The 15418-nt window shown below is 29.2% G+C and overlaps 1 protein-coding gene across 1 annotated transcript; it reads left to right on the top strand.

The window, feature by feature from the left end:
- The first annotated feature begins 108 nt into the window (after positions 1 to 108).
- PheRS-m (Phenylalanyl-tRNA synthetase, mitochondrial) lies at positions 109 to 15023 on the top strand. The gene is made up of 5 exons (XM_067288649.1): positions 109 to 915; positions 1010 to 1169; positions 5600 to 5731; positions 10107 to 10264; positions 14692 to 15023. Exons 1-5 carry the CDS (start codon positions 331 to 333, stop codon positions 14974 to 14976), a joined length of 1320 nt encoding a protein of 439 aa, XP_067144750.1. The 5' UTR covers positions 109 to 330; the 3' UTR covers positions 14977 to 15023.
- The last annotated feature ends 395 nt before the right edge of the window (positions 15024 to 15418 follow it).

Here is a 15418-nt window from a genome sequence, read left to right as displayed (position 1 = left end):
TCGATTTATGAGTCATTTTTATTCAGAGCATTTCATCTGGCAACAGTGATCTTGCTTTGACTTTCTAGTATGTCACGTGTGTTTTGTTTTGATTAATAGTATTTTGGATAAATATGTTAGAAAGTACAAATTTATAAATTGCTAATAAAATAATCTCTGAATAGTTCATAGATTTATTCGAAATTAACTCAGTTACAGTTTATATTATGATTGGCATTTAAATCTAGACTCAATATTCGGTATTTTAAGACATTAATATTATAATTAAACATTAAAATATATATTGTGCTAGATAATAATTGTAAATATAAGACTTCGTAGTTTGTTAACATGTATATAAAACTTCATAAGGTAATTAATTTTAGTACTGTTAATTTTCAATCGAAAAGGAATATTTTTAACTCTCCAAGAATTTTTTCAACATTAAAGACATCTACAAGTATTGGGGAAGATATTGTAATAGGAAATATAAGTTATAAAAAGGATAATTGGACTAATGTTACAGCTCATCTACTTTCTTTTGTTGGGAAGAATATTTTTTTACAAAAGCACCACCCATTATCTTTATTAAGACAAAGAATTGTTAATTTTATGTATAAAAGATATGTCAACCGTTCAAAAAATCCGCTGTTTTCTGTATACGATCATTTAAGCCCGGTTGTGACGTTAGAACAAAATTTTGATAGTTTGTTAGTTCCTAAAGATCATGTTAGTCGTAAGATTAGTGACAGTTATTACATAAATTCAAAATATATGTTGAGAGCGCATACTTCGGCACATCAAAGAGATTTAATTTTAAGCGGTTTAGATAATTTTTTAGTTATTGGTGATGTTTATAGACGTGATGAAATAGACTCATCTCATTATCCAGTTTTTCATCAAATAGAAGGAGTTCGCTTATTACTTCCACAAGATGTAAGTTATATATATATATATATACTGTATATGTTTAGTTTAAATTTTAAGACTTTTCTTAAATAAATTCAATTTAAATCATTTTACAATTTAGTTGTTTAAAAATCAAGAAAATCCTGACAATTTATCTCTTTTTGAAAATGGCAAAAGATGTTCAAGGAAACAAGAATGTCACACACTAGAAGCCACATTATTAATGGAACAAGAATTGAAAAATTGCCTTACTGATTTAGCAAAAGATTTATTTGGAAATGGTAAATAAAATCCTTCAGTATTATAATAATTAAAAATTATTTTATTAAATAGATTTACTTTAGAATATTTAAATATACTTTTAAATAAATAGAGAATTATATACATTTTAAGAAACAGAGTTTATATGAATGTAGCCAACTTTTAAAATGATATAATTAAACTTCTTGAAAAATGTTCAGTTAAAAAAGAATTGAAATTCTATGGAAACATATTTGTTTTTGAATTGAATGAAATAAATGTTGTTTTAGATGCCTATAAAATGTGTGCACTTTTAAAATTATAATAAATTTTAAAATAACTTAAGAAATTAAATTTTTAATAGTTAAGGTTATTTTTACACTATGCTACACTTCACTAATTATTCACAACGAGCAATTATTTATTGTGACATCATCACAATGCCGGATTGCAATTTTTAATCATAATTTTAATTTATTTAATTTAAAATTTTCATCTCAAATTAGTAGTGGCTTGCCCCTGTATATCATACTTTTCCTTTAACAATAGAGTTGTGGTCATCTATCTAACACCTTTCAGGGAAAAATTTTTGAATTCAAGTAACATGACTTCTGGTTTGCATTGGAAATTTGGGGCCTCCTGTCCCTAAGGTTTCCATATCTGGTCTTGTCTTTTATCTATCTAACTCTGTTCTTGAAATTAAGGAAAGATAGATGACAGTGAGAATTTATAGGTCTACAATTTTTTTCAGATTGCAGTCCAATTATCTTATACTAAGTTTAATTATTATTAAGTTAATGTTTTTAAATAATAATCTAAATAAAATTTAAATATTAATATGTGAATGATTAATTAAGATATACAAATAAAAATATCAATGTTTCAATATCAATTTAAAAAGTTTTAAATTTACCTTATTATACTTTTTATTATTTTAATAGATCTATGTTCTATTAATAATTCTATAAATTGTGAAAAAATTTTAGTGAAAATGGAAAAGTTTTTGGGGATTATTATCCCTATGGAATTTTGGGACCTTGAGTATATATTTGAACTAGGGACTGAGAGGAGTTCAATGATACTGCCATTTTTAGAGTTTTTCACTAAGTGGTGCTGCTTGTAGTTCAGTATACATTTTCTTTTTTTTTTTTGTCTTTTGTTCAAGAACTACCGTGAATCAATGACTAGTGACGTTAAACACTCGGCGGACTGCCAGCGGCTCCCCTCCAGGAAGAGTCCGTTGGGAGCACAAACAGTCAAATACCATCTAGTGGAAAACTCTAAAATGGCGTAGAATGCATTTTGAAAGGCAAGAAATCATAAGTATGATAACTTTCTTATTTTTGGTCTCCGGTCCAAAAGTAGGGTGTTGTTGAACTTGTCTCGGTCCCTTGAGTTCAAATATATACTCAAAGTCCCAAAATTCCATACGGAGTAATCTATAGTACAGCCAAATTTTCTAAAAATATTTTTCAATAAATCAAAATAAATTTTCAACTTTAATTTATTTGTTTATATTTAAGAAATATTGAATGTACTGGTATATACTTCTCATTACAATAGTTAGAGAGGTAAAAACCTGAAGATCATTTAAAAACCACATAGATAAAATAATAAAATCTCTTGCCATACATCAGAGTATATTTTGGCATTTAATTCTCTCTTTATCAGCAATGCTATACAATGTCCAAACATCCTTGAACAGACGTCCAGTAAATCAACAATGTATAATTGGTAAAACTGAAGCCAACAATGCCACTTGAGCAAGGAAACTTTCCTTATAAACATGCAATATGATGGAAGATTTTGAATTAAATGATATTTTTGCCTGTCACCAGACCAAATAACGTCTTCAAATTTCATTGTATGCATATTTTGAATTATTCAAACTAAAGTACAGGTAACCCCCGTATAACACGGGAGTTACGTTCCAAAAAATTGCTGTGTTATGTGAATCCAGGTTATATGAAACAAAGGACTAGTATGAAAAGGTGGGTTAGGTTCCAAAAATTAAAAAACATGCTATTATATATTTAATAGGTGGTTGTCTCTTTAATCCGAAATCATTCGGTAGACTAACTTACAGCTGAACAGGCTTAAAACTTTTTTATTGGTTCTTCATCAAATGCATTTCGGACCAGTTTTATGAGTCCTGGTCCCTCATCAGTGCTACAGGAAATCAAAGGTTTTTTATTAACATGGGTGACGCGAGTACGTACATAATAAGATTTACAAAAATTCTTTAAAAACATTTTAACTAAATACATTTTTTATACCTTTTTCGGATACTCTTTATTAACAATACATTGCTTACTGGTATCTGTTTTCATATTCGTTTTTTAATTCTTATTTTCCCTTGTATTTACAGTAGTACTGTAATTATAAAGTTTTCTTATATAAAATCTTTTACAAAGATCTGTGTAACTAATATAGAGTTTTCTAAAATTAAATACGTACTTACTATTTTTTCGGATGTATTTCAAACATTTTACAGCAAAATTTGGTCCTATAAATATACACTTAAGGTTGTTCGAAAAGCGTTGTGCTTTTTACAATACTAGAACGTTTTTGCAGTAGGGTGCCACACATAAAACTATTAGTCTGTTGCGCCCTCTATTGCTATTATATAATATTTTTCATAATTAAGATAAATATCTGTAATAAAATTTTCTTAAATGATACATATTAATATAAATTAAACAATGTTTTCTTTGACATCACTAAGCACTATTAAACAAGGGCGTTTTCTTTTTGGCAAGTTATCCTTATTTTCTGAGCATTTTTCTGCATTATCTTCAGATCGATGCTTTACCTTTTGCAAAAAGTATGTAATTTTTTAGATTGTTTGCTTTTAGTTAAAAGATCTTTATAAATTTCCTTATATGGTGCTAAGCACTTATGAAGAATAAAGCAAGTATGGAATAAGGGAAAAACATCTGGCAACACAAAAGCAGAAGCGTTGCGATCTGGCAACGTTGAAACAAGTTTCGAGAAGGACCATGTGTATTGACAGAAGGCAGGAAAAGAAAATTTACATACTGTACTTAGGTACTAATAGTTCATAAAAATAATAATTTTCGTGAACTATTAGTACTTAAGTATGTAAAAATTTATTACATTTCATGTTGTACGAGGGTTTTACCCAATTCTCGAACCTTGTCAGAGTGAATCCGTGCTATAGAAGTGCCGTGTTATACGGGGGTTATCTGTATATGCAAAATCTTATTCTGTTGGCTAGGGACTAGACTTGACTTCAAATTATCTGATATTGAAATAATGAGGTTTTTACTGTAAATTCTTAATAAACAATATAATTTTTTCATTTTTTGATTCTTAAATATTTTAATATTAATACATTTTTCTATTTTATCTTTAATGAACTATTTTGCATTGTGATCAAAAGTATTATAAGTATTTAAATGATTTAATTTCATCTACTTATAGTTCTATAAGCAATCCTCAATATTAAACTTGGCATATTGTTATTAGTTATAATATTTGTTTTGCAATTACTTAGTACACTTTTTTCACCATGCTTTTGTATCTTTTACTAATTTTGAGTTTTTATTTTGAAGAAAAAAAGGCCTTTATCATTATGCTATACATTGTTTTATTTAATGTTATCATTTTTAATATTTCTATTCATTTGTTTTATTATTGTTATTATTATTAATTATGCTATTTTATTTTAGAGTTTATATTTTTTTCTTTAGGAAAATTAGGAAAAATATTTGTAGAAATTAATGTGGAAATGTTTTGAAGAAAGAATTCCATATATACTAATGATTCAACTAGTTATTTAATTAAATAGCTAGTTGAAAAAGAAAAAGATATATATATGTTTGAAATGTTATAATTGAATTCTTGAATATATAGATATATATATATATTCAAGAATTCAATTATAACATTTCAAACATCTGTTCTAAGAAAAAGCATCTGATGTCATCTGCATCTCTTGCATGCACGTTTCTCATGCTTTTTTCTTCCTTTGTTAAGCATTCTCTAACATTATTTCTCCCATATTAGTTTTTATCTTTTTATTTTTTTTAATTAAAAAAATATTAATATTTTATATAATCACAGAAATTCATATCTTTGTTATTAGTTTTAGTTTAATTTTATCAATATCCTCTAACCTGATTACCGGTATTAATGAACACACTTGACAAACCTTTATTTCCAGTAACATTTCAATTCGGGAACAAACATTTTGTTCCTGAATTGAACATTTGTGCTGTGTTTTTTGTCATTTCAAAATGACAAAAAGCACAGCAGTTATTAAACTTCAAAAAGGGTGAACAAAATCATGCTCCACACATACTAACATCTATACATATAGAACAAACCTCCAATTTTATCACATAATTTTATTATTTAACTTTAAGTATTGTTTAATAAATAAAAATACTTTTGTGTAGATAAGTGAATCTTTAATACAAAGTTTAATAAATAAAGAATAAAATTTCAGATATACAATATCAATGGACTGAATCTTATTTTCCTTTCACACATCCTTCTTGGGAATTAGAAATATATCATAAAGATAAATGGATTGAAATTCTAGGATGCGGAATAATGGAACAAAAAATTCTCCAAAATGGTAAGTATAAATTAAATTTTTCCAATAATAATAATAATAAAATGAAAATTGAGCAATTATTTATTGTTGCAATTTTTCGTCAGTGTTCTCAATTTCAGTAGTGCCTTGCCCCTGTACTGTACATCATACTTATCCTGTTAACAAAAGAATCATGATGGTCATTTATCTAACTCTATTCAAGGGAAAATATTCAAATTGAAATAATGTAACTTCCAGTGCAAACTGGAAGTTCATATATAGTTAATTGGGACTTCCTGCCCCAAAGCTTTCCATATCTGGTCTTGACTTTCATCTATCTAACTTTGTTCTTGAGATTAAGGATTGACAGACAGACAGATGGCAGATTTCAGCAGAAATTTACAGGTTTGCAGTTTTTGAAAATTATAGCCCAATGATAAAAATCCAGCAATGAGTTGCTTAACTTTCCTGGCCACATTTAAAACTGCATGTCTGGCATCATGTTATGATATTTTACTAAAAAACTTTTTCTATTTTTAATTATATAAAATGGCAAAAATCTTAATTTTGAGGGTAGGGATAAAAAATTGCAAATGCTAATAATGAGTAAAATCATCATGAAGTCCAACCCTACTCAAGAAATGATACACAACCTCCCTTTATCTCCCCTATCCCATCAACCTTTAACCACCAAAATTTAGTAGCGTAAATCCAAAAAAAAATTTTCTGCATTGACCTTTAGATTTTTATACTTCTGGGGGCCAAAGGAGTTTTAATAATTCACTTCTGGCCAATGTTCTCTCTAGTTTTTTTTTGTAGATGAGCGGAACGTATACTTCTCTGAGCAAAAAAAATTTTTGCTGAGCAGATTCTGAGCAAAAAATTTTTCTAAACAGTCAAAACCCATTTTGTCTAGTTAAAACTAGTTTTAACTCAAATTCTTTTTTGACTAGCAGTAAATTCTAGTTTTAACTAGGCAAAATGGGTTTTAACAAAGAGATCCAGTATTAACTAGTTTCAACTAGTTAAAATGCATCCTAACTAAAAACTGGTTTTGACTGCAACATATAGAGTGATTCGGGGTAAGATGGTAAGCGGGGAAAGATGCCTACTTTTTGATATTTTCAAACGGTGACGTCAGATATTGTCATGTGTTTGTATGATGAATCGTTGGGCCAATATTGAGTGCGGAAAGCTGTAGTTGGCTACCATTACCTCATTTTCTACATCTGAGAAGAATAAAAGCAAGATAAGAACGAAGTTTTTGTTGTGAAATGTTTCTAGAATCATTTTAAAACTAAAAGTTAAAATAGAATTTATTAAAAATTGCGAAAAACAATTAATGTGTGATGTAGTTAAGGTTCTAAAGTTTCCATTGTGAGCTACCGCCGATCCCGATCGGACATACTAGAACATGTGACTCTGCTTGGCATCATACCCTGACAAATGGGAAAGGTGCCACATTTTTCTTGGGGTAACATGCCTATTTTTTGTTAATTGAATTCCAATATGCCTAATTTTTGTTTTCTCGTTTTATTGCAGGATATGCATAGAAATTATATAAGGACTTCTCAAAAAGGTTTTAGGACTGAAAAGAGCTTTCAGCTAGCTATAGAGCACGTTAGAATGGGCGGAAACTTAACAATATTTATACTGTGCTATTATACTTATATGAAGTACTTTGTACTACATATGCAATAAATTAAATTTGGTTAAGATATTCAAAAATTAATTTAATGCAATTATATTTGTTATCTTATCCTAATGGCATTTGGCATCTCACCCAGATACTTGGGGTGAGATGCCTAAAATTCCAGATAGTAAAAAAGTTGTCATTGCAAACACAATATACAATTATTTTTCATATACTCCAAAGTTTTATTTGAAAAACGTGCTCAAGAATATGATATTTTCATTAGAGGCCTCCAAAACCCAAATTATTGCTATAATTTCCTTCATAAGCAAAATATTAGGCATCTTCCCCAAAATCACTATACATAACTTTATTTATTTCCCCCAAACATATTTATGTAGCTAAAATTAGTTTTAACTAATGTTAAAAGTTAAAACTAGTTTTATCTAAAATCAAAACATGTACAGCAGTAAATTAACTAGACAAAATGGGTTTGTCTAGTTAAAACTAGAATTTACTGCTAGTCAAAAATGAATTTGAGTTAAAACTAGTTTTAACTAGACAAAACGGGTTTTAACAAAGACATCCAGTATAAACTAGTTTCAACTATATATCGCTTAAGTATTAATTTCCCTTGAAAATTTTCTTTTTTTCAATAGATTAATTGATTTAACTTCACAGTTAGTTTAACCGTAGTTATTTCGTCTGTACCGCATTTCATCAGAGACAAAGACTATTGGGTTTTATTCACTTTATTCTTTATTTCACTATGCATTTCGAGTGCAATCTTTTCCGTTTATTTTGCGCCCCTCATCAGGGGTTACATTTCTTTTTTAAGACCATTCCGTTATGCCTCGGGGATGGTGACATAAACACCTCATAACAGAATGGTCTTAAAAAAGAAATGTAACACCTGATGAGGGGCGCAAAATAAACAGAAAAGATTGCACCCGAAATGCATAGTAAAATAAAGAATAAAGTGAATAAAACCCAATAGTCTTTGTCTCTGATGAAATGCGATACAGACGAAATAACTACGGTTAAACTAACCGTGAAGTTAAATCAATTAATCTATTGAAAAAAAGAAAATTTTCAAGGGAAATTGATACTTAAGCGATATATACAAAAAACCACACCATTAACGTCTAATACTTATAGTAGTTTCAACTAGTTAAAACGTGTTCTAACTAAAAACGGGTTTTGACTGTAACATATATATATATATATATATATATATATATAAAATCTTATTGTTTCCTATAAAATTTAAAATGATTAATTATAAAGTAGGGATTAAAATTCATTTTAAAACATACTTCCATACAAAATATTATCTTTTGCCAATGATTTATTGTATTTAATCGAAATATACGTAGCAATAATCATGTTGCAGACAGAGTGAGAAATAAGTAAACAACAATTCAAATCAGTGTGCATGCTCGCCTGCAGGGCACATAAATTCTCGTGCGCGGCAACAATTTGAGCAGTGCGCGGCCGCGCAGCTTAGTGGGAACATTGCTTCTGACACCAATGTGTCATGTGCAAAGCACCCCTATGCTTCTGCACTGCTTGACAGAAGGGTTGACACCGCAGATGTGGTGTCGACCCTTCGGTCAAGCAGTGCGGAAGCATAGGGATGCTTGAAAAAAGAAGATAATTTTATACCCAAGTTTTAATAAATTAGTGAGTGATGGTGACTATAATGTGATGGGTGAAGCTGAATAATAAAGAGTAGGTTGTTTGCATAGCAAAATTTATAAGGAACACCTCTTACCACCACATAATTAAAAAACAATTTAAATTGATTTCAATAAACTATATATGGTGTTGTATAAATTTCAAATGGCAAATACTAACAGGACAAGTTTGTTTACAATTTACATTGCCATTAAATGATATCTAACATATTGTTAATGTGGATATAGGTTCTCATTAAAAAGATGAAAGTATACTGAATGCAAATTTTATTAATCAGATTTCAAAAAAAGAATTCACTTAATGTCATTGCATTGTGTTTGCAACTTCTAGCAGTTAATTCCCATCTCATAAAATCTGTTTTACTCTTTATAAAGAAAATTCAACAACAATAATTGTAAAAGATTACAAATGTACTTGTATTTTTTTCTCATCAACATTATAATGAAACTACATTAAGTGAAGACATACTGCATGCAATTTTTATTAATATTATTAATTTATTGTTTAATTCATTTACAGTATTTAATATCTATAAATGAGATATTGTCAATAGATGAAATAACATTAATTTAAGAGATATATTAAGTTACATTTATATAGCTGCAGTTTGTATTTATTTATTATTTTTGTCTCATAATCCTCTTATTATAAATGAAAATATGAAAATCATATCTCTGTAATAGTATTAAGAAATGAATTGAGACAGTTGTTTTTAATTTTTTTTTGCATGTTATAATTTGACATTCTGAAAGTATATATTGCTGTATTAAGAATATTTTTGCATATTTGTTGTTCATGTTAACAAAATATATTATTTGTCTAAAACATTAGTTTAATTATCAGGTAATTAATAAATTTAATTCAGTATATTAAATAAAATAATATATTATTGTAAGAAGAATTATGGTGTATTTTATTTATACAGATTTTTAAAATGTAAAATTTGTTATAAAATTCTAAGGATAATATTTGTAAACTCTTATTTTTTAGCAGTTTGATTTTAGAAGAAGTTTAGAAATTAAAATAAAATGTAATGTGTACTTAAATAAATATTTAATATTTAGTAATATTATTTTGTTGTTATAGCTGGTGCCAGTGAAAAAATTGGTTGGGCTTTTGGACTTGGATTAGAACGTTTGGCAATGAAATTATACAGTATTCCTGATATTCGTTTATTTTGGAGTACTGATTCTGGATTTTTATCTCAGTTTCAAGTTCCTTTTGATACCTCTGTAACATACAAGGTATTTATTTTTCATAAAATTATTTTTACATTCTACATATATTCTATGTATACTAAATATATTTTAAAGCAGAATTGTAACATTGCAAATTTATAAATTGCATTACTAATATTTACTCTTTTCTAAACTGCACTTTCTAAACTCCTTTCTATATGCAGTTACATACACTGCATTAAAAACAAAAGAACTGCAGAAAAAACAGTTAGGCATTTGTTCTTATTAGAATATTTTTCTGAAGAAGAAATTATCAAAAATTTAAAATGATCAAAAACATTAGAATAAAGTTACATACACTGCATTAAGAGATTTTTGAGTGAGTATTGCATTACTAATCTTTACTATTAAATTACAAATCAATAAGTAGGATTTCAGAACAAAATATGTAAGATAGACTACATAATTTTTTTATTTGAAATTTAATTCAATTTATAGTGTGTTCACAAAGTCCATGAAACATTACAAATGGCTATATTTTTGTAAAGAGACATAGACTTGTGCTCAAATGCTCACAAATGAAAAACGTACTCAATGAATTATGTTTTCACATCTTACAAACATTCATTGTACCTTGGGTCACACAACACACATCTATCCTATAGTCCATTTTGCTCTATACATTACAAATGTACTTATATTTTTTTATATGATCTATACCTAATCCAGCATAGGTTGGGTATGGAGCATATCACAGATGTCATTGCCACAATCACCCCAATTGTGGTAATGGCAGCTGTGATATGGTGTTTCAGATTCTGGAGGTCCTGTGGTAGGAATAGTATGCATACTCTTTCCTTCACATAACCCCACAAAAAGAAGTTGCATAGGGTCAAGTCTGATGACCTGGATGGCCAGCATGTGCTGACACATGGAAAATCTAACAATGTGACAATTCTCATAATATAGTAATGTAATATAATTTTCATGTCTCTCTCTCTCCTCAACCAATGGTTGATTGGCAAACATGGATGTGTGCAGTATCATAGCTTTTTCTTTGCTTAGTTCTGTTGGTAAGACCTTTTCCTTAATAACTCGTCATAATATTCCACTCTGGGTCTTCCATGTCACCTTCTGCCCAGTATCTTTCCTTCCAAGAAAACATTCATCCATTTTGAGTGTCGAATTAGGTGGCCAATCATATCATTTCTCCTTTTCTCTATCATTGTCAAAATCTGTTTCTTCTCTGTTGCCTCCTTTAAAACATCCTCATTCCTCTTTCTCTCCATCCACGACACTCGCATCATTCTTCGCCAACACCACATCTCAAGAGCCTTCAGTTTTCTTTTCAACTGTTCAGAGTGTCCATGTCTCTGAACCGTACAATGCTATGCTCCAGATGAAACTCTTAATGAATCGCTTCCTAACATTGAATGATATATTTTTTGATGTTAAAATGCCTGTTTTGCTTGGACTATTCTCGCTGTAACGTCTCTTCCACTCTCTCCGTCTGAGCTAATTGTGCTTCCTAGGTACGTGAACTAATTGACTTCTATTTTTTCACAATCCAAATAGATGTTCATTCCTCCTTGTTCCTGTTTTTTTTTTAACATCTCATTATCTTTGTTTTTTCCTATTTATTCTCATCCCACTTCTTCTTTTAAATTGTTCATTTAAATTTTCAAGATCTGTCTGTAGATTGTCTATATCTTCTGCTATCATTACATTGTCGTCAGCAAATCTTATTGTTCTGTACAACTTTCTGTTCACTTTTATACCTTTTATATTAGTAGTGTAGAATTCTTTCATTGCCTCTTCTACGTATATGTTGAACAATAGTGGTGATAGTCCACAACCTAGTCTTACTCCTTTCATTATACAGTAGAGCGTTGATCAACTGAAACGTCAGTTAACCAAAAGTGTTCCAGTCGGACTGTGTCATGCTGAATTGAACGTTTTGATACTAGATTAACTTCTAAAGTATAATTTTTTTGTTTTTATATTTTTCAATATATTTATTTTGTTTGTACAAAATAAAGAAATAATTTTTAACGATACAATAGCCACGATTATTATTATAAAAATTTTTGTTAGGCTTAACATTGATGAAAATTCAACGTGAAGCGATCACAATGGAGAAAAATTTCAATGTGGGATATATTAATATACTACTATTGGGATATACTAATATAATAATTACATGAGATATTAATAATGTATTTTTTCAAAGATAATTGGTTATCTGAAAAATCGATTTTCCGAACAACCCCAGTCCCCAATTGATTCAGATAATTGACGCTCTACTGTATTGGCTTCTTCTCTTCCTATAACCATGGTTTAATTCTTGTATAGCTGGTATATTATTTGACTATCCCCATAGTCTATCTTCAGGTTCCTCAGTGATCTGAACATTTTGTTCCAGTCCATATTGTAAAAGGCCTTCTCTATGTCTATAAACACTATGAGTGCCTGCTTTTTTACCCGAATAAGCTGTTCAATGAGCATCCTTAGGCTTAGTATAGCTTCTCGAGTGCCTTTGTTTCATCTGAAACCAAATTGGTCTTCTGATAGGTTTTCTTCTACTTTTCTTTCTATCCTTTGTAGATTGTTCCTCATTGAATTTTCAATATGTGTGAGACTAGACTTAGTGTCCTGTGATCTTCACATTTCTGTTCTCTTTTCTTCTTTGGAATCATAACCATTATGCTCTTTTCAAAATATTTTGTCACTTGGCCAGTTATATACATTTCGTTGATGAGTCTGTATAGGTCGTTGTTAGTGTTTTCTAGGGCCATTATAAGTTCTGCAGGTATCTGATCTACACCAGGTGCCTTGCCCTTTTTCATTCCGTCCAGTGTCTTATTGAATCCACATTTTAAGGTTGATGGTCCCAAATCATTTGTATCAATCAGTTTTTCCTCTTCAATCAGTGACTTGTCCAACTTGTCCCCTTTGTAAAATTCTTCAATGTATTCCTTCCATCATTGTGCAATTTATTTTTTCTCAATTAGGATAGTTCCCTGTTTATCTATTATTGTACCTGTATATTCTTTCCTCACCAAACTGTCTCTTTACCTGCTTGTACACCTTTTCTATATTTCCTTTTTTCATATTCTCATCAATTTCTTTACATGCTATGTTAATCCATTCTTTCTTTGCTTTTTTTGTTTCCCTGTTAATTAAGTTCCTGTTCTTCTGTAGTTTTCCTGGTTGTGTGCTATTTTGTAAAGCCTTCTCTGCTCCATCATTTTCAGTATTTCTGCTGTAATCCATGCTGTAATGGTTTGTAAACTATTCTATTTTCTTTACCAATACATTTATCTGCAGCTTTCATGGTTTCTGTTTTGATATTATCCCATTTTGAATCTATGTCATTGTTTGTTACCTTATGTAAGTTTGTCAACTCATGCATTACTGTTTGCCTGAATTCCTTCTGAGCATTGGTGTCTTTTCTTAATTTTTGTATGTTCCATCTCCTGTACGGTTTCATCATTTTGTTCTTTTTAAGGTGGCTCTTCATTAATATCAGATTGTGGTCTGAGTCAACATCTGCACCAGGGTAACTCTTGCTCACTTTCACTTGGTTCCTGTACCTCTGTCAAACAAGGATGTAACCAATTTGGAACCATTCTGTATCTCCTGGTTTAGTCCAAATATATCTTCTCTTTGGCTGCTTGAACAAGGTGTTGGATACAATGCGATCATGACTTTTGCAAAACTCTACTAGTCTGGTTCCCCTGGTGTTTCTTCCTAATTCAAAGTTACCAATGATATTGTCTTCCTTGCCTTCTCTGACAATTGCATTCCAGTCTCCCATATTCTCATATAACAATTCATAATTTGGTGAACTTATAAATTTTAATTATTGTCCTGGAGTTTAATTAATATTTTTTCTTTATCATTTTTTAAAACAGAAATATATATTACCATTTTTAATAAAATAAGCAACATTATTTTTTGCAAAAACAAAAGACTTTCAAAAAATATCTTTTTAATCCTGTGTTCATAAAAATCTTATTTTTTAAAGTTAGAAAATCACAGCAAACAAAAAATTACTAAGTATTTTAGTACATTACCTACTTCAAGAAATTCAATTACAACTAAAACTGGAAATAATTTTTTTACCAGTTTAATTTCTATTAAGATACAAAAACCTTTGTTCAGAGAAAGGATTTCTGAATGGATGATGATGATTTCATAAATTTTAGATCATTACCTGCTTAAAAAAATTTATTCTCTTTAAATTTATCAAATTATATTCACTTATATGATCATTTGTAATATTCAAGAAGTTCATTTCCAATTTAGTACATTTTAATTGTATATTTTTTCTGATTAAAACATTTTGTTCACATTTGTAGTTAGTTTCATCAAAATTCAGTTGATTCATCGATTCTTTTTCTTAGAAATAAAGAATATTAATCATAATATATATTTTAATATGTCATATTAAATGTAAAAAATTAATAATCTTATTTTTCTATCAATTTTAGCCTGTAAGTATTTTTCCCCAATGTACCAATGATATATCTTTCTGGATACCAAATGAATTTGAACCAAACGACTTTTTTGAACTTGTAAGAAGCATTGGTGGAGATTTAGTAGAACAGGTATATCTAATTGATGAGTTTTATCACAAAAAGAAGCAACAGACAAGTCATTGCTATAGGATAGTGTATAGACACATGGAAAGAACTCTTCGTCAAGATGAAGTCAATGCTGTTCATCATGAAATTGAAAACCAGGCTGAAAAATTATTAAACGTCGTTGTACGTTGAATAAATTGCTTGTAGCATTTTAATAAATAAAATAAAAAGATAACGTATTCGTGTAAAAATTAAGTCTTCATTTAAAAGTGATACTTTAATAGATATACACAGACTATTTCAAAACTTTGTGTTATCTTCAAAGAATACAAAAATGATTAACCTGGAAGTTCTAATCTCTGTATAAAGGCTAGTTCATACTTAGTGAGAATGGGAAAAAAACGTCTCTCTCCTCTTTTCTATTATTCTCTTCCTGTAAGGCTGCGTTCGTACTTTGAAAGAACGAAAAGGAATCGCCCTTGCTCTTCTTACAACTGGCTGAAACGTGGCGTCTGTTTACACGAATGTCAAGTTATAAGAATATTTTAAATCAAAAACTTTCGTTTCTGTGAATTTTTTTCCGTTTCCGAATTGGATGTACCAATTTCGGTTCTGTCCTGTCTTCCGTTTCCAT

This window comes from Centruroides vittatus, unplaced genomic scaffold (genome assembly GCF_030686945.1).
Source record: "Centruroides vittatus isolate TY-2023 unplaced genomic scaffold, ASM3068694v2 scaffold_899, whole genome shotgun sequence".
Classification (NCBI taxonomy): domain Eukaryota; kingdom Metazoa; phylum Arthropoda; class Arachnida; order Scorpiones; family Buthidae; genus Centruroides; species Centruroides vittatus.
This window is presented reverse-complemented; position numbering and strand designations above follow the sequence as displayed.